Source organism: Heterodontus francisci, chromosome 7 (genome assembly GCF_036365525.1).
Source record: "Heterodontus francisci isolate sHetFra1 chromosome 7, sHetFra1.hap1, whole genome shotgun sequence".
Lineage (NCBI taxonomy): Eukaryota > Metazoa > Chordata > Chondrichthyes > Heterodontiformes > Heterodontidae > Heterodontus > Heterodontus francisci.
In genome coordinates, this window is record NC_090377.1 from 9,015,876 (window position 1) to 9,043,303 (window position 27,428).

Genomic DNA, 27,428 nt, shown 5'->3' on the forward strand with positions numbered 1-27,428 from the left:
TATTTACTGAGGAATGGTTACATTTGCTGGTATAGAGTGTGGTGTAACTATATTTACTGGGGAATTGTTCTATTTGCTGGTATAGGGTGTGGTGTAACTATATTTACTGGGGAATTGTTCTATTTGCTGGTATAGAGTGTGGTGTTACTATAGTTACTGGGGAATGGTTCTATTTGCTGGTATAGAGTGTGGTGTAACTATTTTTACTGGGGAATTGTTCTATTTGCTGGTATAGAGTGTGGTGTTACTATAGTTACTGGGGAATGGTTCTATTTGCTGGTTTAGAGTGTGGTGTAACTATATTTACTGGGGAATGGTTCTATTTTCTGGTTTAGAGTGTGGTGTAACTATATTTACTGGGGAATGGTTATATTTGGTGGTATAGAGTGTGGTGTAACTATATTTACTGGAGAATGGATATATTTGCTGATTTAGAGTGTGGTGTAACTATATTTACTGGTGAATGTTTATATTTGCTGGTTTCGAGTGTGGTGTAACTATATTTACTGGGGAATTGTTCTATTTGCTGGTATAGAGTGTGGTGTAACTATATTTACTGGGGAATTGTTCTATTTGCTGGTATAGAGTGTGGTGTAACTATATTTACTGGTGAATGTTTATATTTGCTGGTTTCGAGTGTGGTGTAACTATATTTACTGGGGAATGGTTCTATTTGCTGGTATAGAGTGTGGTGTAACTATATTTACTGGTGAATGTTTATATTTGCTGGTTTCGAGTGTGGTGTAACTATATTTACTGGGGAATGGTTCTATTTGCTGGTATAGAGTGTGGTGTAACTATATTTACTGGTGAATGTTTATATTTGCTGGTATAGAGTGTGGTGTAACTATATTTACTGGTGAATGTTTATATTTGCTGGTTTCGAGAGTGGTGTAACTATATTTACTGGGGAATGGTTCTATTTGCTGGTATAAAGTGTGGTGTAACTATATTTACTGGTGAATGTTTATATTTGCTGGTTTCGAGTGTGGTGTAACTATATTTACTGGGGAATGGTTCTATTTGCTGGTATAGTGTGCGGTGTAACTATATTTACTGGGGAATGGTTATATTTGCTGGTATAGAGTGTGGTGTAACTATATTTACTGGGGAATGGTTATATTTGCTGGTATAGAGTGTGGTGTAACTATATTAACTGGTGAATGTTTATATTTGCTGGTTTCGAGTGTGGTGTTACTATATTTACTGGGGAATGGTTCTATTTGCTGGTTTCGAGTGTGGTGTTACTATATTTACTGGGGAATGGTTCTATTTGCTGGTATAGAGTGTGGTGTAACTATATTTACTGGGGAATGGTTCTCTTTGCTGGTATCGAGTGTGGTGTTACTATATTTACTGGGGAATGGTTCTATTTGCTGGTTTTGAGTGTGGTGTTACTATATTTACTGGGGAATGGTTCTATTTGCTGGTATAGTGTGCGGTGTAACTATATTTACTGGGGAATGGTTCTCTTTGCTGGTATCGAGTGTGGTGTTACTATATTTACTGGGGAATGGTTCTATTTGCTGGTTTCGAGTGTGGTGTTACTATATTTACTGGGGAATGGTTCTATTTGCTGGTATAGTGTGCGGTGTAACTATATTTACTGGGGAATGGTTCTCTTTGCTGGTATCGAGTGTGGTGTTACTATATTTACTGGGGAATGGTTCTATTTGCTGGTATAGTGTGCGGTGTAACTATATTTACTGGGGAATGGTTCTATTTGCTGGTGTAGAGTTTGGTGTTCCTATATTTACTGAGGAATGGTTACATTTGCTGGTATAGAGTGTGGTGTAACTATATTTACTGGGGAATTGTTCTATTTGCTGGTATAGAGTGTGGTGTTACTATATTTACTGGAGAATGGTTATATTTGCTGGTATAGTGTGCGGTGTAACTATATTTACTGGGGAATGGTTCTATTTGCTGGTGTAGAGTTTCGTGTTCCTATATTTACTGAGGAATGGTTACATTTGCTGGTATAGAGTGTGGTGTAACTATATTTACTGGGGAATTGTTCTATTTGCTGGTATAGGGTGTGGTGTAACTATATTTACTGGGGAATTGTTCTATTTGCTGGTATAGAGTGTGGTGTTACTATAGTTACTGGGGAATGGTTCTATTTGCTGGTATAGAGTGTGGTGTAACTATATTTACTGGGGAATTGTTCTATTTGCTGGTATAGAGTGTGGTGTTACTATAGTTACTGGGGAATGGTTCTATTTGCTGGTTTAGAGTGTGGTGTAACTATATTTACTGGGGAATGGTTCTATTTTCTGGTTTAGAGTGTGGTGTAACTATATTTACTGGGGAATGGTTATATTTGGTGGTATAGAGTGTGGTGTAACTATATTTACTGGAGAATGGATATATTTGCTGATTTAGAGTGTGGTGTAACTATATTTACTGGTGACTGTTTATATTTGCTGGTTTCGAGTGTGGTGTAACTATATTTACTGGGGAATTGTTCTATTTGCTGGTATAGAGTGTGGTGTAACTATATTTACTGGGGAATTGTTCTATTTGCTGGTATAGAGTGTGGTGTAACTATATTTACTGGTGAATGTTTATATTTGCTGGTTTCGAGTGTGGTGTAACTATATTTACTGGGGAATGGTTCTATTTGCTGGTATAAAGTGTGGTGTAACTATATTTACTGGTGAATGTTTATATTTGCTGGTTTCGAGTGTGGTGTAACTATATTTACTGGGGAATGGTTCTATTTGCTGGTATAGAGTGTGGTGTAACTATATTTACTGGTGAATGTTTATATTTGCTGGTTTCGAGAGTGGTGTAACTATATTTACTGGGGAATGGTTCTATTTGCTGGTATAGAGTGTGGTGTAACTATATTTACTGGTGAATGTTTATATTTGCTGGTTTCGAGTGTGGTGTAACTATATTTACTGGGGAATGGTTCTATTTGCTGGTATAGTGTGCGGTGTAACTATATTTACTGGGGAATGGTTATATTTGCTGGTATAGAGTGTGGTGTAACTATATTTACTGGGGAATGGTTATATTTGCTGGTATAGAGTGTGGTGTAACTATATTTACTGGTGAATGTTTATATTTGCTGGTTTCGAGTGTGGTGTAACTATATTTACTGGTGAATGGTTCTATTTGCTGGATTAGAGTGTGGTGTAACTATATTTACTGGAGAATAGTTCTATTTGCTGGTATAGAGTGTGGTGTAACTATATTTACTGGAGAATGGATATATTTGCTGGTACAGTGTGCGGTGTAACTATATTTACTGGGGAATGGTTATATTTGCTGGTATAGAGTGTGGTGTAACTATATTTACTGGTGAATGTTTATATTTGCTGGTTTCGAGTGTGGTGTAACTATATTTACTGGGGAATGGTTCTATTTGCTGGTATAGAGTGTGGTGTAACTATATTTACTGGGGAATGGTTCTGTTTGCTGGTTTCGAGTGTGGTGTAACTATATTTACTGGGGAATGGTTCTATTTGCTGGTATAGAGTGTGGTGTAACTATATTTACTGGTGAATGTTTATATTTGCTGGTTTCGAGTGTGGTGTAACTATATTTACTGGGGAATGGTTCTATTTGCTGGTATAGAGTGTGGTGTAACTATATTTACTGGGGAATGGTTATATTTGCTGGTATAGAGTGTGGTGTAACTATATTTACTGGTGAATGGTTGTATTTGCTGGTATAGAGTGTGGTGTTACTATATTTACTGGGGAATGGTTCTATTTGCTGGTATAGAGTGTGGTGTAACTATATTTACTGGGGAATGGTTCTATTGGCTGGTATAGTGTGCGGTGTAACTATATTTACTGGGGAATGGTTATATTTGCTGGTATAGAGTGTGGTGTAACTATATTTTCTGGTGAATGTTTATATTTGCTGGTTTTGAGTGTGGTGTAACTATATTTACTGGTGAATGGTTCTATTTGCTGGATTAGAGTGTGGTGTAACTATATTTACTGGAGAATAGTTCTATTTGCTGGTTTCGAGTGTAGTGTAACTATATTTACTGGTGAATGGTTCTATTTGCTGGATTAGAGTGTGGTGTAACTATATTTACTGGGGAATGGTTCTATTTGCTGGATTAGAGTGTGGTGTAACTATATTGACTGGTGAATGGTTCTATTTGCTGGATTAGAGTGTGGTGTAACTATATTTACTGGGGAATGGTTATATTTGCTGGTATAGAGTGTGGTGTAACTATATTTACTGGAGAATGGATATATTTGCTGGTACAGTGTGCGGTGTAACTATATTTACTGGTGAATGGTTCTATTTGCTGGATTAGAGTGTGGTGTAACTATATTTACTGGAGAATAGTTCTATTTGCTGGTATAGAGTGTGGTGTAACTATATTTACTGGGGAATGGTTCTATTTGCTGGTTTCGAGTGTGGTGTAACTATATTTACTGGGGAATGGTTCTATTTGCTGGTATAGAGTGTGGTGTAACTATATTTACTGGTGAATGGTTCTATTTGCTGGATTAGAGTGTGGTGTAACTATATTTACTGGGGAATGGTTATATTTGCTGGTATAGAGTGTGGTGTAACTATATTTTCTGGTGAATGGTTCTATTTGCTGGATTAGAGTGTGGTGTAACTATATTTACTGGAGAATAGTTCTATTTGCTGGTATAGAGTGTGGTTTAACTATATTTACTGGAGAATAGTTCTATTTGCTGGTATGGAGTGTGGTGTAACTATATTTACTGGGGAATGGTTCTATTTGCTGGTTTAGAGTGTGGTGTTACTATATTTACTGGGGAATGGTTATATTTGCTGGTTTAGAGTGTGGTGCAACTATATTTACTGGGGAATGGTTGTATTTGCTGGTATAGAGTGTGGTGTAACTATATTTACCGGGGAATGGTTCTATTTGCTGGTTTGGAGTGTGGTGTAACTATATTTACTGGGGAATGGTTCCATTTGCTGGTATAGAGTGTGGTGTAACTATATTTACTGGGGAATGGTTATAATTGCTGGTTTTGAGTGTGGTGTGACTATATTTCCTGGTGAATGGTTCTATTTGCTGGTTTGGAGTGTGGTGTAACTATATTTACTGGGGAATGGTTCTATTTGCTGGTTTCGAGTGTGGTGTTACTATATTTACTGGGGAATGGTTCTATTTGCTGGTATAGAGTGTGGTGTAACTATATTTACTGGGGAATGGTTATATTTGCTGGTTTAGAGTGTGGTGTTACTATATTTACTGGGGAATGGTTCTATTTGCTGGTATAGAGTGTGGTGTAACTATATTTACTGGGGAATGGATATATTTGCTGGGAGAGTGTGCGGTGTAACTATATTTACTGGGGAATGGTTCTATTTGCTGGTGTAGAGTGTGGTGTAATTATATTTCCTGGAGAATGGTTCTATTTGCTGGTTTAGAGTGTGGTGTAACTATATTTACTGGTGAATGTTTATATTTGCTGTTTTCGAGTGTGGTGTAACTATATTTACTGGGGAATGGTTCTATTTGCTGGTTTAGAGTTTGGTGTTCCTATATTTACTGAGGAATGGTTACATTTGCTGGTATAGAGTGTGGTGTAACTATATTTACTGGGGAATTGTTCTATTTGCTGGTATAGAGTGTGGTGTAACTATATTTACTGGGGAATGGTTATATTTGCTGGTTTAGAGTGTGGTGTTACTATATTTACTGGGGAATGGTTCTATTTGCTGGTTTAGAGTGTGGTGTAACTATATTTACTGGGGAATGGTTATATTTGCTGGTTTAGTGTGTGGTGTTACTATATTTACTGGGGAAAGGTTCTATTTTCTGGTTTAGAGTGTGGTGTAACTATATTTACTGGGGAATGGTTATATTTGGTGGTATAGAGTGTGGTGTAACTATATTTACTGGAGAATGGATATATTTGCTGGTACAGTGTGCGGTGTAACTATATTTACTGGGGAATGGTTCTATTTGCTGGTATAGAGTGTGGTGTAACTATATTTACTGGTGAATGTTTATATTTGCTGGTTTCGAGTGTGGTGTAACTATATTTACTGGGGAATGGTTCTATTTGCTGGTATAGTGTGCGGTGTAACTATATTTACTGGGGAATGGTTATATTTGCTGGTATAGAGTGTGGTGTAACTATATTTACTGGTGAATGGTTGTATTTGCTGGTATAGAGTGTGGTGTTACTATATTTACTGGGGAATGGTTCTATTTGCTGGTCTCGAGTGTGGTGTAACTATATTTACTGGTGAATGTTTATATTTGCTGGTTTCGAGTGTGGTGTAACTATATTTACTGGGGAATGGTTCTATTTGCTGGTATAGTGTGTGGTGTAACTATATTTACTGGGGAATGGTTATATTTTCTGGTTTCGAGTGTGGTGTAACTATATTTACTGGGGAATGGTTATATTTGCTGGTATAGAGTGTGGTGTAACTATATTTACTGGGGAATGGTTCTATTTGCTGGTATATAGTGTGGTGTAACTATATTTACTGGGGAATGGTTATATTTGCTGGTTTCGAGTGTGGTGTAACTATATTTACTGGGGAATGGTTATATTTGCTGGTATAGAGTGTGGTGTAACTATATTTTCTGGTGAATTTTTATATTTGCTGGTTTTGAGTGTGGTGTAACTATATTTACTGGTGAATGGTTCTATTTGCTGGATTAGAGTGTGGTGTAACTATATTTACTGGAGAATAGTTCTATTTGCTGGTTTCGAGTGTGGTGTAACTATATTTACTGGTGAATGGTTCTATTTGCTGGATTAGAGTGTGGTGTAACTATATTTACTGGAGAATAGTTCTATTTGCTGGTTTCGAGTGTGGTGTAACTATATTTACTGGTGAATGGTTCTACTTGCTGGATTAGAGTGTGGTGTAACTATATTAACTGGAGAATAGTTCTATTTGCTGGTATGGAGTGTGGTGTAACTATATTTACTGGTGAATGGTTCTGTTTGCTGGATTAGAGTGTGGTGTCACTATATTTACTGGAGAATAGTTCTATTTGCTGGTATAGAGTGTGGTGTAACTATCTTTACTGGGGAATGGTTCTATTTGCTGGTATAGTGTGCGGTGTAACTATATTTACTGGGGAATGGTTCTATTTGCTGGATTAGAGTGTGGTGTCACTATATTTACTGGAGAATAGTTCTATTTGCTGGTATAGAGTGTGGTGTAACTATATTTACTGGGGAATGGTTATATTTGCTGGTATAGAGTGTGCTGTAACTATATTTACTGGAGAATGGATATATTTTCTGGTACAGTGTGCGGTGTAACTATATTTACTGGTGAATGGTTCTATTTGCTGGATTAGAGTGTGGTGTAACTATATTTACTGGGGAATGGTTCTATTTGCTGGATTAGAGTGTGGTGTAACTATATTTACTGGAGAATAGTTCTATTGGCTGGTATAGAGTGTGGTGTAACTATATTTACTGGTGAATGGTTCTATTTGCTGGATTAGAGTGTGGTGTAACTATATTTACTGGAGAATAGTTCTATTTGCTGGTATAGAGTGTGGTGTAACTATATGTACTGGGGAATGGTTCTATTTGCTGGTTTCGAGTGTGGTGTAACTATATTTTCTGGGGAATCGTTCTATTTGCTGGTATACAGTGTGGTGTAACTATATTTACTGGGGAATGGTTATATTTGCTGGTATAGAGTGTGGTGTAACTATATTTTCTGGTGAATGTTTATATTTGCTGGTTTCGAGTGTGGTGTAACTATATTTACTGGTGAATGGTTGTATTTGCTGGTATAGAGTGTGGTGTAACTATATTTACCGGGGAATGGTTCTATTTGCTGGTTTGGAGTGTGGTGTAACTATATTTACTGGGGAATGGTTCCATTTGCTGGTATAGAGTGTGGTGTAACTATATTTACTGGGGAATGGTTATAATTGCTGGTTTTGAGTGTGGTGTGACTATATTTCCTGGTGAATGGTTCTATTTGCTGGTTTGGAGTGTGGTGTAACTATATTTACTGGGGAATGGTTCTCTTTGCTGGTCTCGAGTGTGGTGTTACTATATTTACTGGGGAATGGTTCTATTTGCTGGTTTCGATTGTGGTGTTACTATATTTACTGGGGAATGGTTCTATTTGCTGGTATAGAGTGTGGTGTAACTATATTTACTGGGGAATGGTTATATTTGCTGGTTTAGAGTGTGGTGTTACTATATTTACTGGGGAATGGTTCTATTTGCTGGTATAGAATGTGGTGTAACTATATTTACTGGAGAATGGATATATTTGCTGGTACAGTGTGCGGTGTAACTATATTTCCTGGTGAATGGTTCTATTTGCTGGATTAGAGTGTGGTGTAACTATATTTACTGGAGAATAGTTCTATTTGCTGGTATAGAGTGTGGTGTAACTATATTTACTGGGGAATGGTTCTATTTGCTGGTTTCGAGTGTGGTGTAACTATATTTACTGGGGAATGGTTCTATTTGCTGGATTAGAGTGTGGTGTAACTATATTTACTGGGGAATGGTTATATTTGCTGGTATAGAGTGTGGTGTAACTATATTTTCTGGTGAATGTTTATATTTGCTGGTTTCGAGTGTGGTGTAACTATATTTACTGGTGAATGGTTCTATTTGCTGGATTAGAGTGTGGTGTAACTATATTTACTGGAGAATAGTTCTATTTGCTGGTATAGAGTGTGGTTTAACTATATTTACTGGAGAATAGTTCTATTTGCTGGTATGGAGTGTGGTGTAACTTTATTTACTGGGGAATGGTTCTATTTGCTGGTTTAGAGTGTGGTGTTACTATATTTACTGGGGAATGGTTATATTTGCTGGTTTAGAGTGTGGTGCAACTATATTTCCCGGGGAATGGTTCTATTTGCTGGTTTGGAGTGTGGTGTAACTATATTTACTGGGGAATGGTTCCATTTGCTGGTATAGAGTGTGGTGTAACTATATTTACTGGGGAATGGTTATAACTGCTGGTTTTGAGTGTGGTGTGACTATATTTCCTGGTGAATGGTTCTATTTGCTGGTTTGGAGTGTGGTGTAACTATATTTACTGGGGAATGGTTCTCTTTGCTGGTCTCGAGTGTGGTGTTACTATATTTACTGGGGAATGGTTCTATTTGCTGGTTTCGAGTGTGGTGTTACTATATTTACTGGGGAATGGTTCTATTTGCTGGTATAGAGTGTGGTGTAACTATATTTACTGGGGAATGGATATATTTGCTGGTATAGTGTGCGGTGTAACTATATTTACTGGGGAATGGTTCTATTTGCTGGTGTAGAGTGTGGTGTAATTATATTTCCTGGAGAATGGTTCTATTTGCTGGTTTGGAGTGTGGTGTAACTATATTTACTGGTGAATGTTTATATTTGCTGTTTTCGAGTGTGGTGTAACTATATTTACTGGGGAATGGTTCTATTTGCTGGTTTAGAGTTTGGTGTTCCTATATTTACTGAGGAATGGTTACATTTGCTGGTATAGAGTGTGGTGTAACTATATTTACTGGGGAATTGTTCTATTTGCTGGTATAGAGTGTGGTGTTACTATATTTACTGGGGAATGGTTATATTTGCTGGTTTAGAGTGTGGTGTTACTATATTTACTGGGGAATGGTTCTATTTGCTGGTTTAGAGTGTGGTGTAACTATATTTACTGGGGAATGGTTATATTTGCTGGTTTAGTGTGTGGTGTTACTATATTTACTGGGGAATGGTTCTATTTTCTGGTTTAGAGTGTGGTGTAACTATATTTACTGGGGAATGGTTATATTTGGTGGTATAGAGTGTGGTGTAACTATATTTACTGGAGAATGGATATATTTGCTGGTACAGTGTGCGGTGTAACTATATTTACTGGGGAATGGTTCTATTTGCTGGTATAGAGTGTGGTGTAACTATATTTACTGGTGAATGTTTATATTTGCTGGTTTCGAGTGTGGTGTAACTATATTTACTGGGGAATGGTTCTATTTGCTGGTATAGTGTGCGGTGTAACTATATTTACTGGGGAATGGTTATATTTGCTGGTATAGAGTGTGGTGTAACTATATTTACTGGTGAATGGTTGTATTTGCTGGTATATAGTGTGGTGTAACTATATTTACTGGGGAATGGTTATATTTGCTGGTTTCGAGTGTGGTGTAACTATATTTACTGGGGAATGGTTATATTTGCTGGTATAGAGTGTGGTGTAACTATATTTTCTGGTGAATTTTTATATTTGCTGGTTTTGAGTGTGGTGTAACTATATTTACTGGTGAATGGTTCTATTTGCTGGATTAGAGTGTGGTGTAACTATATTTACTGGAGAATAGTTCTATTTGCTGGTTTCGACTGTGGTGTAACTATATTTACTGGTGAATGGTTCTATTTGCTGGATTAGAGTGTGGTGTAACTATATTTACTGGAGAATAGTTCTATTTGCTGGTTTCGAGTGTGGTGTAACTATATTTACTGGTGAATGGTTCTATTTGCTGGATTAGAGTGTGGTGTAACTATATTAACTGGAGAATAGTTCTATTTGCTGGTATGGAGTGTGGTGTAACTATATGTACTGGTGAATGGTTCTATTTGCTGGATTAGAGTGTGGTGTCACTATATTTACTGGAGAATAGTTCTATTTGCTGGTATAGAGTGTGGTGTAACTATATTTACTGGGGAATGGTTCTATTTGCTGGTATAGTGTGCGGTGTAACTATATTTACTGGGGAATGGTTCTATTTGCTGGATTAGAGTGTGGTGTCACTATATTTACTGGAGAATAGTTCTATTTGCTGGTATAGAGTGTGGTGTAACTATATTTACTGGGGAATGGTTATATTTGCTGGTGTAGAGTGTGGTGTAACTATATTTACTGGAGAATGGATATATTTTCTGGTACAGTGTGCGGTGTAACTATATTTACTGGTGAATGGTTCTATTTGCTGGATTGGAGTGTGGTGTAACTATATTTACTGGAGAATAGTTCTATTTGCTGGTATAGAGTGTGGTGTAACTATATTTACTGGGGAATGGTTCTATTTGCTGGTTTCGAGTGTGGTGTAACTATATTTTCTGGGGAATGGTTCTATTTGCTGGTATAGAGTGTGGTGTAACTATATTTTCTGGTGAATGTTTATATTTGCTGGTTTCGAGTGTGGTGTAACTATATTTACTGGTGAATGGTTGTATTTGCTGGTATAGAGTGTGGTGTAACTATATTTACCGGGGAATGGTTCTATTTGCTGGTTTGGAGTGTGGTGTAACTATATTTACTGGGGAATGGTTCCATTTGCTGGTATAGAGTGTGGTGTAACTATATTTACTGGGGAATGGTTATAATTGCTGGTTTTGAGTGTGGTGTGACTATATTTCCTGGTGAATGGTTCTATTTGCTGGTTTGGAGTGTGGTGTAACTATATTTACTGGGGAATGGTTCTCTTTGCTGGTCTCGAGTGTGGTGTAACTATATTTACTGGGGAATGGTTCTATTTGCTGGTATAGAGTGTGGTGTAACTATATTTACCGGGGAATGGTTCTATTTGCTGGTTTCGATTGTGGTGTTACTATATTTACTGGGGAATGGTTCTATTTGCTGGTATAGAGTGTGGTGTAACTATATTTACTGGGGAATGGTTATATTTGCTGGTTTAGAGTGTGGTGTTACTATATTTACTGGGGAATGGTTCTATTTGCTGGTATAGAGTGTGGTGTAACTATATTTACTGGGGAATGGTTATATTTGCTGGTATAGAATGTGGTGTAACTATATTTACTGGAGAATGGATATATTTGCTGGCACAGTGTGCGGTGTAACTATATTTCCTGGTGAATGGTTCTATTTGCTGGTATAGAGTGTGGTGTAACTATATTTACTGGGGAATGGTTCTATTTGCTGGTTTCGAGTGTGGTGTAACTATATTTACTGGGGAATGGTTCTATTTGCTGGATTAGAGTGTGGTGTAACTATATTTACTGGGGAATGGTTATATTTGCTGGTATAGAGTGTGGTGTAACTATATTTTCTGGTGAATGTTTATATTTGCTGGTTTCGAGTGTGGTGTAACTATATTTACTGGTGAATGGTTCTATTTGCTGGATTAGAGTGTGGTGTAACTATATTTACTGGAGAATAGTTCTATTTGCTGGTATAGAGTGTGGTTTAACTATATTTACTGGAGAATAGTTCTATTTGCTGGTATGGAGTGTGGTGTAACTTTATTTACTGGGGAATGGTTCTATTTGCTGGTTTAGAGTGTGGTGTTACTATATTTACTGGGGAATGGTTATATTTGCTGGTTTAGAGTGTGGTGCAACTATATTTACCGGGGAATGGTTCTATTTGCTGGTTTGGAGTGTGGTGTAACTATATTTACTGGGGAATGGTTCCATTTGCTGGTATAGAGTGTGGTGTAACTATATTTACTGGGGAATGGTTATAATTGCTGGTTTTGAGTGTGGTGTGACTATATTTCCTGGTGAATGGTTCTATTTGCTGGTTTGGAGTGTGGTGTAACTATATTTACTGGGGAATGGTTCTCTTTGCTGGTCTCGAGTGTGGTGTTACTATATTTACTGGGGAATGGTTCTATTTGCTGGTTTCGAGTGTGGTGTTACTATATTTACTGGGGAATGGTTCTATTTGCTGGTATAGAGTGTGGTGTAACTATATTTACTGGGGAATGGTTATATTTGCTAGTTTAGAGTGTGGTGTTACTATATTTACTGGGGAATGGTTCTATTTGCTGGTATAGAGTGTGGTGTAACTATATTTACTGGGGAATGGATATATTTGCTGGTATAGTGTGCGGTGTAACTATATTTACTGGGGAATGGTTCTATTTGCTGGTGTAGAGTGTGGTGTAATTATATTTCCTGGAGAATGGTTCTATTTGCTGGTTTAGAGTGTGGTGTAACTATATTTACTGGTGAATGTTTATATTTGCTGTTTTCGAGTGTGGTGTAACTATATTTACTGGGGAATGGTTCTATTTGCTGGTTTAGAGTTTGGTGTTCCTATATTTACTGAGGAATGGTTACATTTGCTGGTATAGAGTGTGGTGTTACTATATTTACTGGGGAATGGTTATATTTGCTGGTTTAGAGTTTGGTGTTCCTATATTTACTGAGGAATGGTTACATTTGCTGGTATAGAGTGTGGTGTTACTATATTTACTGGTGAATGTTTATATTTGCTGTTTTCGAGTGTGGTGTAACTATATTTACTGGGGAATTGTTCTATTTGCTGGTATAGAGTGTGGTGTTACTATATTTACTGGGGAATGGTTATATTTGCTGGTTTAGAGTGTGGTGTTACTATATTTACTGGGGAATGGTTCTATTTGCTGGTTTAGAGTGTGGTGTAACTATATTTACTGGGGAATGGTTATATTTGCTGGTTTAGTGTGTGGTGTTACTATATTTACTGGGGAATGGTTCTATTTTCTGGTTTAGAGTGTGGTGTAACTATATTTACTGGGGAATGGTTATATTTGGTGGTATAGAGTGTGGTGTAACTATATTTACTGGAGAATGGATATATTTGCTGGTACAGTGTGCGGTGTAACTATATTTACTGGGGAATGGTTCTATTTGCTGGTATAGAGTGTGGTGTAACTATATTTACTGGTGAATGTTTATATTTGCTGGTTTCGAGTGTGGTGTAACTATATTTACTGGGGAATGGTTCTATTTGCTGGTATAGTGTGCGGTGTAACTATATTTACTGGGGAATGGTTATATTTGCTGGTATAGAGTGTGGTGTAACTATATTTACTGGTGAATGGTTGTATTTGCTGGTATATAGTGTGGTGTAACTATATTTACTGGGGAATGGTTATATTTGCTGGTTTCGAGTGTGGTGTAACTATATTTACTGGGGAATGGTTATATTTGCTGGTATAGAGTGTGGTGTAACTATATTTTCTGGTGAATTTTTATATTTGCTGGTTTTGAGTGTGGTGTAACTATATTTACTGGTGAATGGTTCTATTTGCTGGATTAGAGTGTGGTGTAACTATATTTACTGGAGAATAGTTCTATTTGCTGGTTTCGAGTGTGGTGTAACTATATTTCCTGGTGAATGGTTCTATTTGCTGGATTAGAGTGTGGTGTAACTATATTTACTGGAGAATAGTTCTATTTGCTGGTTTCGAGTGTGGTGTAACTATATTTACTGGTGAATGGTTCTATTTGCTGGATTAGAGTGTGGTGTAACTATATTAACTGGAGAATAGTTCTATTTGCTGGTATGGAGTGTGGTGTAACTATATTTACTGGTGAATGGTTCTATTTGCTGGATGAGAGTGTGGTGTCACTATATTTACTGGAGAATAGTTCTATTTGCTGGTATAGAGTGTGGTGTAACTATATTTACTGGGGAATGGTTCTATTTGCTGGTATAGTGTGCGGTGTAACTATATTTACTGGGGAATGGTTCTATTTGCTGGATTAGAGTGTGGTGTCACTATATTTACTGGAGAATAGTTCTATTTGCTGGTATAGAGTGTGGTGTAACTATATTTACTGGGGAATGGTTATATTTGCTGGTGTAGAGTGTGGTGTAACTATATTTACTGGAGAATGGATATATTTTCTGGTACAGTGTGCGGTGTAACTATATTTACTGGTGAATGGTTCTATTTGCTGGATTGGAGTGTGGTGTAACTATATTTACTGGAGAATAGTTCTATTTGCTGGTATAGAGTGTGGTGTAACTATATTTACTGGGGAATGGTTCTATTTGCTGGTTTAGAGTGTGGTGTAACTATATTTACTGAGGAATGGTTATATTTGCTGGTATAGAGTGTGGTGTAACTATATTTTCTGGTGAATGTTTATATTTGCTGGTTTCGAGTGTGGTGTAACTATATTTACTGGTGAATGGTTGTATTTGCTGGTATAGAGTGTGGTGTAACTATATTTACCGGGGAATGGTTCTATTTGCTGGTTTGGAGTGTGGTGTAACTATATTTACTGGGGAATGGTTCCATTTGCTGGTATAGAGTGTGGTGTAACTATATTTACTGGGGAATGGTTATAATTGCTGGTTTTGAGTATGGTGTGACTATATTTCCTGGTGAATGGTTCTATTTGCTGGTTTGGAGTGTGGTGTAACTATATTTACTGGGGAATGGTTCTCTTTGCTGGTCTCGAGTGTGGTGTTACTATATTTACTGGGGAATGGTTCTATTTGCTGGTTTCGAGTGTGGTGTTACTATATTTACTGGGGAATGGTTCTATTTGCTGGTATAGAGTGTGGTGTAACTATATTTACTGGGGAATGGTTATATTTGCTGGTTTAGAGTGTGGTGTTACTATATTTACTGGGGAATGGATATATTTGCTGGTATAGTGTGCGGTGTAACTATATTTACTGGGGAATGGTTCTATTTGCTGGTGTAGAGTGTGGTGTAATTATATTTCCTGGAGAATGGTTCTATTTGCTGGTTTAGAGTGTGGTGTAACTATATTTACTGGGGAATGGTTCTATTTGCTGGTTTCGAGTGTGGTGTAACTATATTTACTGGGGAATGGTTATATTTGCTGGTATAGAGTGTGGTGTAACTATATTTTCTGGTGAATTTTTATATTTGCTGGTTTTGAGTGTGGTGTAACTATATTTACTGGTGAATGGTTCTATTTGCTGGATTAGAGTGTGGTGTAACTATATTTACTGGAGAATAGTTCTATTTGCTGGTTTCGAGTGTGGTGTAACTATATTTACTGGTGAATGGTTCTATTTGCTGGATTAGAGTGTGGTGTAACTATATTTACTGGAGAATAGTTCTATTTGCTGGTTTCGAGTGTGGTGTAACTATATTTACTGGTGAATGGTTCTATTTGCTGGATTAGAGTGTGGTGTAACTATATTTCCTGGAGAATAGTTCTATTTGCTGGTATGGAGTGTGGTGTAACTATATTTACTGGTGAATGGTTCTATTTGCTGGATTAGAGTGTGGTGTCACTATATTTACTGCAGAATAGTTCTATTTGCTGGTATAGAGTGTGGTGTAACTATATTTACTGGGGAATGGTTCTATTTGCTGGTATAGAGTGTGGTGTAACTATATTTACTGGGGAATGGTTATATTTGGTGGTATAGATTGTGGTGCAACTATATTTACTGGAGAATGGATATATTTGCTGGTACAGTGTGCGGTGTAACTATATTTACTGGGGAATGGTTCTATTTGCTGGTATAGAGTGTGGTGTAACTATATTTACTGGTGAATGTTTATATTTGCTGGTTTCGAGTGTGGTGTAACTATATTTACTGGGGAATGGTTCTATTTGCTGGTATAGTGTGCGGTGTAACTATATTTACTGGGGAATGGTTATATTTGCTGGTATAGAGTGTGGTGTAACTATATTTACTGGTGAATGGTTGTATTTGCTGGTATATAGTGTGGTGTAACTATATTTACTGTGGAATGGTTATATTTGCTGGTTTCGAGTGTGGTGTAACTATATTTACTGGGGAATGGTTATATTTGCTGGTATAGAGTGTGGTGTAACTATATTTTCTGGTGAATTTTTATATTTGCTGGTTTTGAGTGTGGTGTAACTATATTTACTGGTGAATGGTTCTATTTGCTGGATTAGAGTGTGGTGTAACTATATTTACTGGAGAATAGTTCTATTTGCTGGTTTCGAGTGTGGTGTAACTATATTTACTGGTGAATGGTTCTATTTGCTGGATTAGAGTGTGGTGTAACTATATTTACTGGAGAATAGTTCTATTTGCTGGTTTCGAGTGTGGTGTAACTATATTTACTGGTGAATGGTTCTATTTGCTGGATTAGAGTGTGGTGTAACTATATTAACTGGAGAATAGTTCTATTTGCTGGTATGGAGTGTGGTGTAACTATATTTACTGGTGAATGGTTCTATTTGCTGGATTAGAGTGTAGTGTCACTATATTTACTGGAGAATAGTTCTATTTGCTGGTATAGAGTGTGGTGTAACTATATTTACTGGGGAATGGTTCTATTTGCTGGTATAGTGTGCGGTGTAACTATATTTACTGGGGAATGGTTCTATTTGCTGGATTAGAGTGTGGTGTCACTATATTTACTGGAGAATAGTTCTATTTGCTGGTATAGAGTGTGGTGTAACTATATTTACTGGGGAATGGTTATATTTGCTGGTGTAGAGTGTGGTGTAACTATATTTACTGGAGAATGGATATATTTTCTGGTACAGTGTGCGGTGTAACTATATTTACTGGTGAATGGTTCTATTTGCTGGATTGGAGTGTGGTGTAACTATATTTACTGGAGAATAGTTCTATTTGCTGGTATAGAGTGTGGTGTAACTATATTTACTGGGGAATGGTTCTATTTGCTGGTTTAGAGTGTGGTGTAACTATATTTACTGGGGAATGGTTATATTTGCTGGTATAGAGTGTGGTGTAACTATATTTTCTGGTGAATGTTTATATTTGCTGGTTTCGAGTGTGGTGTAACTATATTTACTGGTGAATGGTTGTATTTGCTGGTATAGAGTGTGGTGTAACTATATTTACCGGGGAATGGTTCTATTTGCTGGTTTGGAGTGTGGTGTAACTATATTTACTGGGGAATGGTTCCATTTGCTGGTATAGAGTGTGGTGTAACTATATTTACTGGGGAATGGTTATAATTGCTGGTTTTGAGTGTGGTGTGACTATATTTCCTGGTGAATGGTTCTATTTGCTGGTTTGGAGTGTGGTGTAACTATATTTACTGGGGAATGGTTCTCTTTGCTGGTCTCGAGTGTGGTGTTACTATATTTACTGGGGAATGGTTCTATTTGCTGGTATAGAGTGTGGTGTAACTATATTTACTGGGGAATGGTTATATTTGCTGGTTTAGAGTGTGGTGTTACTATATTTACTGGGGAATGGATATATTTGCTGGTATAGTGTGCGGTGTAACTATATTTACTGGGGAATGGTTCTATTTGCTGGTGTAGAGTGTGGTGTAATTATATTTCCTGGAGAATGGTTCTATTTGCTGGTTTAGAGTGTGGTGTAACTATATTTACTGGGGAATGGTTATATTTGCTGGTTTCGAGTGTGGTGTAACTATATTTACTGGGGAATGGTTATATTTGCTGGTATAGAGTGTGGTGTAACTATATTTTCTGGTGAATTTTTATATTTGCTGGTTTTGAGTGTGGTGTAACTATATTTACTGGTGAATGGTTCTATTTGCTGGATTAGAGTGTGGTGTAACTATATTTACTGGAGAATAGTTCTATTTGCTGGTTTCGAGTGTGGTGTAACTATATTTACTGGTGAATGGTTCTATTTGCTGGATTAGAGTGTGGTGTAACTATATTTACTGGAGAATAGTTCTATTTGCTGGTTTCGAGTGTGGTGTAACTATATTTACTGGTGAATGGTTCTATTTGCTGGATTAGAGTGTGGTGTAACTATATTTACTGGAGAATAGTTCTATTTGCTGGTATGGAGTGTGGTGTAACTATATTTACTGGTGAATGGTTCTATTTGCTGGATTAGAGTGTGGTGTCACTATATTTACTGCAGAATAGTTCTATTTGCTGGTATAGAGTGTGGTGTAACTATATTTACTGGGGAATGGTTCTATTTGCTGGTATAGTGTGCGGTGTAACTATATTTACTGGGGAATGGTTCTATTTGCTGGATTAGAGTGTGGTGTCACTATATTTACTGGAGAATAGTTCTATTTGCTGGTATAGAGTGTGGTGTAACTATATTTACTGGGGAATGGTTATATTTGCTGGTATAGAGTGTGGTGTAACTATATTTTCTGGTGAATTTTTATATTTGCTGGTTTTGAGTGTGGTGTAACTATATTTACTGGTGAATGGTTCTATTTGCTGGATTAGAGTGTGGTGTAACTATATTTACTGGAGAATAGTTCTATTTGCTGGTTTCGAGTGTGGTGTAACTATATTTACTGGTGAATGGTTCTATTTGCTGGATTAGAGTGTGGTGTAACTATATTTACTGGAGAATAGTTCTATTTGCTGGTTTCGAGTGTGGTGTAACTATATTTACTGGTGAATGGTTCTATTTGCTGGATTAGAGTGTGGTGTAACTATATTTCCTGGAGAATAGTTCTATTTGCTGGTATGGAGTGTGGTGTAACTATATTTACTGGTGAATGGTTCTATTTGCTGGATTAGAATGTGGTGTCACTATATTTACTGCAGAATAGTTCTATTTGCTGGTATAGAGTGTGGTGTAACTATATTTACTGGGGAATGGTTCTATTTGCTGGTATAGAGTGTGGTGTAACTATATTTACTGGGGAATGGTTATATTTGGTGGTATAGATTGTGGTGCAACTATATTTACTGGAGAATGGATATATTTGCTGGTACAGTGTGCGGTGTAACTATATTTACTGGGGAATGGTTCTATTTGCTGGTATAGAGTGTGGTGTAACTATATTTACTGGTGAATGTTTATATTTGCTGGTTTCGAGTGTGGTGTAACTATATTTACTGGGGAATGGTTCTATTTGCTGGTATAGTGTGCGGTGTAACTATATTTACTGGGGAATGGTTATATTTGCTGGTATAGAGTGTGGTGTAACTATATTTACTGGTGAATGGTTGTATTTGCTGGTATATAGTGTGGTGTAACTATATTTACTGTGGAATGGTTATATTTGCTGGTTTCGAGTGTGGTGTAACTATATTTACTGGGGAATGGTTATATTTGCTGGTATAGAGTGTGGTGTAACTATATTTTCTGGTGAATTTTTATATTTGCTGGTTTTGAGTGTGGTGTAACTATATTTACTTGTGAATGGTTCTATTTGCTGGATTAGAGTGTGGTGTAACTATATTTACTGGAGAATAGTTCTATTTGCTGGTTTCGAGTGTGGTGTAACTATATTTACTGGTGAATGGTTCTATTTGCTGGATTAGAGTGTGGTGTAACTATATTTACTGGAGAATAGTTCTATTTGCTGGTTTCGAGTGTGGTGTAACTATATTTACTGGTGAATGGTTCTATTTGCTGGATTAGAGTGTGGTGTAACTATATTTACTGGTGAATGGTTCTATTTGCTGGATTAGAGTGTAGTGTCACTATATTTACTGGAGAATAGTTCTATTTGCTGGTATAGAGTGTGGTGTAACTATATTTACTGGGGAATGGTTCTATTTGCTGGTATAGTGTGCGGTGTAACTATATTTACTGGGGAATGGTTCTATTTGCTGGATTAGAATGTGGTGTCACTATATTTACTGGAGAATAGTTCTATTTGCTGGTATAGAGTGTGGTGTAACTATATTTACTGGGGAATGGTTATATTTGCTGGTGTAGAGTGTGGTGTAACTATATTTACTGGAGAATGGATATATTTTCTGGTACAGTGTGCGGTGTAACTATATTTACTGGTGAATGGTTCTCGCACCCACACTTTTTGGGATTTTCTTCTCCCTGCTGCTTTCACATGCGTTCAAATCCTCTGAAGAAGGAATTTTCCTCCACACAAGATCAGGGGGCAGGTTGTTCAACCTTGCCCGTCTAAGAGCGAAGTCCAAAGTACGGAAAGTCCTCATCAGAGAACTCCTCTTTGCTGACGATGCTGCTTTAAAATCTCACACTGAAGAATGCCTGCAGAGTCTCATCGACAGGTTTGCGTCTGCCTGCAATGAATTTGGCCTAACCATCAGCCTCAAGAAAACGAACATCATGGGGCAGGATGTCAGAAATGCTCCATCCATCAATATTGGCGACCACGCTCTGGAAGTGGTTCAAGAGTTCACCTACCTAGGCTCAACTATCACCAGTAACCTGTCTCTAGATGCAGAAATCAACAAGCGCATGGGTAAGGCTTCCACTGCTATGTTCAGACTGGCCAAGAGAGTGTGGGAAAATGGCGCACTGACACGGAACACAAAAGTCCGAGTGTATCAGGCCTGTGTCCTCAGTACCTTGCTCTACGGCAGCGAGGCCTGGACAACGTATGCCAGCCAAGAGCGACGTCTCAATTCATTCCATCTTCGCTGCCTTCGGAGAATACTTGGCATCAGGTGGCAGGACTATATCTCCAACACAGAAGTCCTTGAAGCGGCCAACATCCCCAGCTTATACACACTACTGAGTCAGCGGCGCTTGAGATGGCTTGGCCATGTGAGCCGCATGGAAGATGGCAGGATCCCCAAAGACACATTGTACAGCGAGCTCGCCACTGGTATCAGACCCACCGGCCGTCCATGTCTCCGTTATAAAGACGTCTGCAAACGCGACATGAAATCGTGTGACATTGATCACAAGTCGTGGGAGTCAGTTGCCAGCATTCGCCAGAGCTGGCGGGCAGCCATAAAGACAGGGCTAAATTGTGGCGAGTCGAAGAGACTTAGTAGTTGGCAGGAAAAAAGACAGAGGCGCAAGGGGAGAGCCAACTGTGCAACAGCCCCAACAAACAAATTTCTCTGCAGCACCTGTGGAAGAGCCTGTCACTCCAGAATTGGCCTTTATAGCCACTCCAGGCGCTGCTTCACAAACCACTGACCACCTCCAGGCGCGTATCCATTGTCTCTCGAGATAAGGAGGCCCAAAAGAAAGGTTCTATTTGCTGGATTGGAGTGTGGTGTAACTATATTTACTGGAGAATAGTTCTATTTGCTGGTATAGAGTGTGGTGTAACTATATTTACTGGGGAATGGTTCTATTTGCTGGTTTAGAGTGTGGTGTAACTATATTTACTGGGGAATGGTTATATTTGCTGGTATAGAGTGTGGTGTAACTATATTTTCTGGTGAATGTTTATATTTGCTGGTTTCGAGTGTGGTGTAACTATATTTACTGGTGAATGGTTGTATTTGCTGGTATAGAGTGTGGTGTAACTATATTTACCGGGGAATGGTTCTATTTGCTGGTTTGGAGTGTGGTGTAACTATATTTACTGGGGAATGGTTATAATTGCTGGTTTTGAGTGTGGTGTGACTATATTTCCTGGTGAATGGTTCTATTTGCTGGTATAGAGTGTGGTGTAACTATATTTACTGGGGAATGGTTATAATTGCTGGTTTTGAGTGTGGTGTGACTATATTTCCTGGTGAATGGTTCTATTTGCTGGTTTGGAGTGTGGTGTAACTATATTTACTGGGGAATGGTTCTCTTTGCTGGTCTCGAGTGTGGTGTTACTATATTTACTGGGGAATGGTTCTATTTGCTGGTATAGAGTGTGGTGTAACTATATTTACTGGGGAATGGTTATATTTGCTGGTTTAGAGTGTGGTGTTACTATATTTACTGGGGAATGGATATATTTGCTGGTATAGTGTGCGGTGTAACTATATTTACTGGGGAATGGTTCTATTTGCTGGTGTAGAGTGTGGTGTAATTATATTTCCTGGAGAATGGTTCTATTTGCTGGTTTAGAGTGTGGTGTAACTATATTTACTGGGGAATGGTTATATTTGCTGGTTTCGAGTGTGGTGTAACTATATTTACTGGGGAATGGTTATATTTGCTGGTATAGAGTGTGGTGTAACTATATTTTCTGGTGAATTTTTATATTTGCTGGTTTTGAGTGTGGTGTAACTATATTTACTGGTGAATGGTTCTATTTGCTGGATTAGAGTGTGGTGTAACTATATTTACTGGAGAATAGTTCTATTTGCTGGTTTCGAGTGTGGTGTAACTATATTTACTGGTGAATGGTTCTATTTGCTGGATTAGAGTGTGGTGTAACTATATTTACTGGAGAATAGTTCTATTTGCTGGTTTCGAGTGTGGTGTAACTATATTTACTGGTGAATGGTTCTATTTGCTGGATTAGAGTGTGGTGTAACTATATTTACTGGAGAATAGTTCTATTTGCTGGTATGGAGTGTGGTGTAACTATATTTACTGGTGAATGGTTCTATTTGCTGGATTAGAGTGTGGTGTCACTATATTTACTGCAGAATAGTTCTATTTGCTGGTATAGAGTGTGGTGTAACTATATTTACTGGGGAATGGTTCTATTTGCTGGTATAGTGTGCGGTGTAACTATATTTACTGGGGAATGGTTCTATTTGCTGGATTAGAGTGTGGTGTCACTATATTTACTGGAGAATAGTTCTATTTGCTGGTATAGAGTGTGGTGTAACTATATTTACTGGGGAATGGTTATATTTGCTGGTATAGAGTGTGGTGTAACTATATTTACTGGAGAATGGATATATTTTCTGGTACAGTGTGCGGTGTAACTATATTTACTGGGGAATGGTTATATTTGCTGGTATAGAGTGTGGTGTAACTATATTTACTGGAGAATGGATATATTTTCTGGTACAGTGTGTGGTGTAACTATATTTACTGGAGAATAGTTCTATTTGCTGGTATAGAGTGTGGTGTAACTATATTTACTGGGGAATGGTTCTATTTGCTGGTATAGAGTGTGGTGTAACTATATTTTCTGGGGAATGGTTATATTTGCTGGTATAGAGTGTGGTGTAACTATATTTTCTGGTGAATGTTTATATTTGCTGGTTTCGAGTGTGGTGTAACTATATTTACTGGTGAATGGTTCTATTTGCTGGATTAGAGTGTGGTGTAACTATATTTACTGGAGAATAGTTCTATTTGCTGGTATAGAGTGTGGTTTAACTATATTTACTGGAGAATAGTTCTATTTGCTGGTATAGAGTGTGGTGCAACTATATTTCCTGGAGAATGGTTCTATTTGCTGCTTTAGAGTGTGGTGTGACTATATTTACTGGTGAATGGTTGTATTTGCTGGTTTTGAGTGTGGTGTAACTATATTTACTGGTGAATGGTTGTATTTGCTGGTATAGAGTGTGGTGTTACTATATTTACTGGGGAATGGTTATATTTGCCAGTATAAAGTGTGCTGTGCCTGTACCTACCTGAGATCTGTCCGTCTCCTGCGAAGAATGTTTTCATGTTCTCTGTCCGGAAGCCATTCCTCCGCAGCATTCGGTAAAAGCGTAACACATTATACACGTGCCGCTGATATGTGAGGTGCTCCTTCCATCCTCCTGAAAATCAATGAGATAGCAGGATGAAGGAGACAAATCTGTCGGCAGCAACCAATCTCATTCCTGAAACACTCGTCTAACACAGAGAGACCTGGACACAAGCTGTCAGCCTTTGCAGAGGGAGCAGCATTCTTGCCTAAGTCAGACGGTTGTGGGTTTCATATGAACATATGAATTAGGAGCAGGAGTAGGCCACTCGGCCCCTCGAGCCTGCCGAACCATTCAGCAAGATCATGGCTGATCTGATTGTAATCTCAACTCCAAATTCCCACCTCCCCCCAATAACCTTTCACCCTCTAGTTCATCAAGAATCTAGCTATTTCTGCCTTTAAAATATTCAAAGACTCTGCTTCCACTGCCTTTTGAGGAAGAGAATTCCAAAGACTCACGACCCTCTGAGAGAAATAATTTCTCCTCATCTCTGCCTTAAATGGGCGACCTCTTATCTTTAAACAGTGACCCCTAGTTCGAGATTATTCCACAAGAAGAAACATCCTTTCCACATCCAGCCTGTCAAAACCCGTCAGGATCTTATGTGTTTCAATCAAGTCGCCTCTTACTCTTCTAAATTCCAGTTGATACAAGCCTAGCCTGTCCAATCTTTCCTCAAAAGGCAACCCACCCATTCCAGGTATCAGTCTAGTAAACCTTCTCTGAACTGCTTCCAGCATTTACATCCTTCCTTAAATAAGGAGACCAATACTGTACACAGTACTCCAGATGTGGTCTCACCAATGCCCTGTATAACTGAAGCATAACCTCCCTACTTTTGTATTCAATTCCCCTTGCAATAAACAATAACAATCTATTAACTTTCCTAATTACTTGCTGTACCTGCATGCTAACCTTTTGTGATTCATGCACGAGGACACCCAGATCCCTCCGTATCTGCAATCTCTCACCATTTAAATAATATGATTCTTTTTTATTCTTTCTGCCAAAATTGACAATTTCACATTTTCCCACATTATACTCCATTTGCCAGATCTTTGCCCACTCACTTAACCTATCTATATCCCTTTGAAGCCTCCGTAAGTCCTCTTCACAACTTACTTTCCTACCTATCTTTGTGTCATCAGAAAAGTTAGCAACCATACCTTCAGTCCCTTCATCCAAGTCATTCTTTAAATTGTAAAAAGTTGAGGCCCCAGCACTGATCCCTGTGGCACACCACTCGTTACATCTTGTCAACCAGAAAATGACCCAGAGACTTGAGCCCATAATCCAGGCTGACACTCCAGTGCAGTACTGAGGAGTGCTGCACCGTCAGAGGTGTTGTCTTTTGAATGAGACATTAAACCGAGGCCCTGTCTATCCTCTTAGGTGAATGTTAAAGGTCCCATGGCTATATTTGAAGAAGAGCTGGGCCAATATCAATCCTTTAACCAGCATCACGAAAAAATTATTTTGATCATTATCACATTGCTATTTCACCTCGATTCCTCTTAGCCACTTACTGTTACTCTTTGCCTCCCCTCTCTCCCTGTCTCTCTTCCTCCCTCCCTCTTCTTCCCTCTATCTCCCTCTCCCTCCCCCACCTCTCTCACTTTTTATCTCCTCTCTCATTATCCCTTTCTGCTCCTCCATCTCTCCCCTTCTCTCTCTCCCATTCTCCCCTTTCCCACTCCCTCTCTACCACTCCCTTCCTGTACCCTCTCTTGTCCTCTCCCTCACTGTCCGCTCTCACTCTTTCCTTCCCTGTCTCCTTTTTCTTCTCGCTCTCTCCCCTTTCCATCCATCCCTCCCTCCTCTTCCTTCACACTCTCACGTGCTCTGTCTCCATATCTTTCTCTCACACTCTCTCTCTCATACATACACACACACATATCTCACCAGAGAGCAGCACTCCATGGTCACATGTCTGATACATGCGGCAGGATTTCTGTGACGACAGTTGTTGCCGATGACATCGGCGTGTGTTTTTATTTAACTCACAGTTGGCAGCGGCAGGATTGGGGCTGGTGATGGTGAGAAGCCGAGGACAAGCGGCAAAACCCTTCTGTTCTGAAGCAAGAAAACACAATGTTACTTTGGGGCAAATCCTTCAAACCAAGATCAAGTCTGATGCAGGGGGACAGGGGAAGGTTCTTTAAAGCAAATCTTCAAGGTTGTGACTGAGATTTAATCCTAGATTGAAACCTGGGAATCAACAATCAAATTCTGCCTCCCCCAAAATATTCTGTGGTTAATTTTACCCTAACCCAACCATCGGGAACTATTGGGATTGGATGCAGTGCTATTTTCACAACCCTCCTGATTTTACATAAGAAATAGGAGCAGGGTAGGCTGTATGGCCCCTTAACCCCAACTCCACCTTCCCGTACTATTCTCACATCTCTTACTTCCCTTAGTCTCCAAAATCTAGCAATCCTAGTCTCAAATATACTGAATGGCTGAGCATTCGCTGCTGTCTAGGGTAGAGAATTCCAAAGATTCACAACCCTCTGTGAAGACATTTCTATTCATCTCAGTCCTAAATGGCCACCCCTTATCCTGAGACTGACCCCCCCAGTTAGAATATATAGTTTTGATATTTATAAATGACTTGAATATTGGAATACAGTGTGAAATTTCAAAATTTGTCAATAATACCAAACTTGGAGGTGTGGCAGACAGTGAAGATAATACCAATCAACTGCAACAGGATATAGGCTAGCAGAATGGGCAGACAAGTGGACAATGGAATTTCATACAGAAAAGTGTGATGTGATGCATTTTGGCAGAAGGGATAAGGAGAGGCAACATAGACTAAATTGCACAATTCTAGAGTGCAGGAACAAAGGGACCTGGGATTATGTACATAGATCTTTAAAGGTGGCAGGACATATTGATTAGATTTTGATTAGAGATACAGCACTGAAACAGGCCCTTCGGCCCACCGAGTCTGTGCCGAACATCAACCACCCATTTATACTAATCCTATACTAATCCCATATTCCCAACAAACATCCCCACCTGTCCCTATATTTCCCTACCACCTACCTATACTGGTGACAATTTATAATGGCCAATTTACCTATCAACCTGCAAGTCTTTTGGCTTGTGGGAGGAAACCGGAGCACCCGGAGAAAACCCACGCAGACACAGGGAGAACTTGCAAACTCCACACAGGCAGTACCCGGAAGCGAACCCGGGTCCCTGGAGCTGTGAGGCTGCGGTGCTAACCACTGCGCGTATAGGATCCTGGGCTTCATAAATGGTTGTTTTGAGTACAAAAGCAGGGAAGTTGTGCTGAACCTTTAAAAAGCTCTGGTTAGGCCACAACTGGAGTATTGCATGCAGTTCTGGTCAACACACTTTAGGAAGGATGTGAGGGTCCTTGAGAGGTTAGAGAGGAGAATTACCAGAATGGTTCCAGGGATGGGGGATTTTACCTACAAGGTTAGGTTGCGAAGCTGGGGTTGTTCTCCTTGGAGCAAAGGAGATTGAGAGTCAGGGCAGTGATGTGGAGAAACAGTCTTTTCAAACCCTCTCAGAATTTTATACTTTTCCATTAGTTTTTTTTATTCTTTCATGGGATGT

The 27,428-nt window shown here is 38.6% G+C and overlaps 1 protein-coding gene across 1 annotated transcript in view; it reads right to left on the reverse strand.

The window, feature by feature from the left end:
• Positions 1-27,428, reverse strand: part of si:ch211-67e16.11 (uncharacterized) — a 100,421-nt gene that overhangs the window by 65,944 nt on the left and 7,049 nt on the right. The window contains exons 3-4 of the mRNA XM_068034459.1: positions 25,740-25,910; positions 23,775-23,906 (exon numbers count right to left, since the gene is read on the reverse strand). Coding sequence (XP_067890560.1) covers positions 23,775-23,906; positions 25,740-25,910 — 303 coding nt within the window. The remainder of the gene's footprint in view (positions 1-23,774; positions 23,907-25,739; positions 25,911-27,428) is intronic.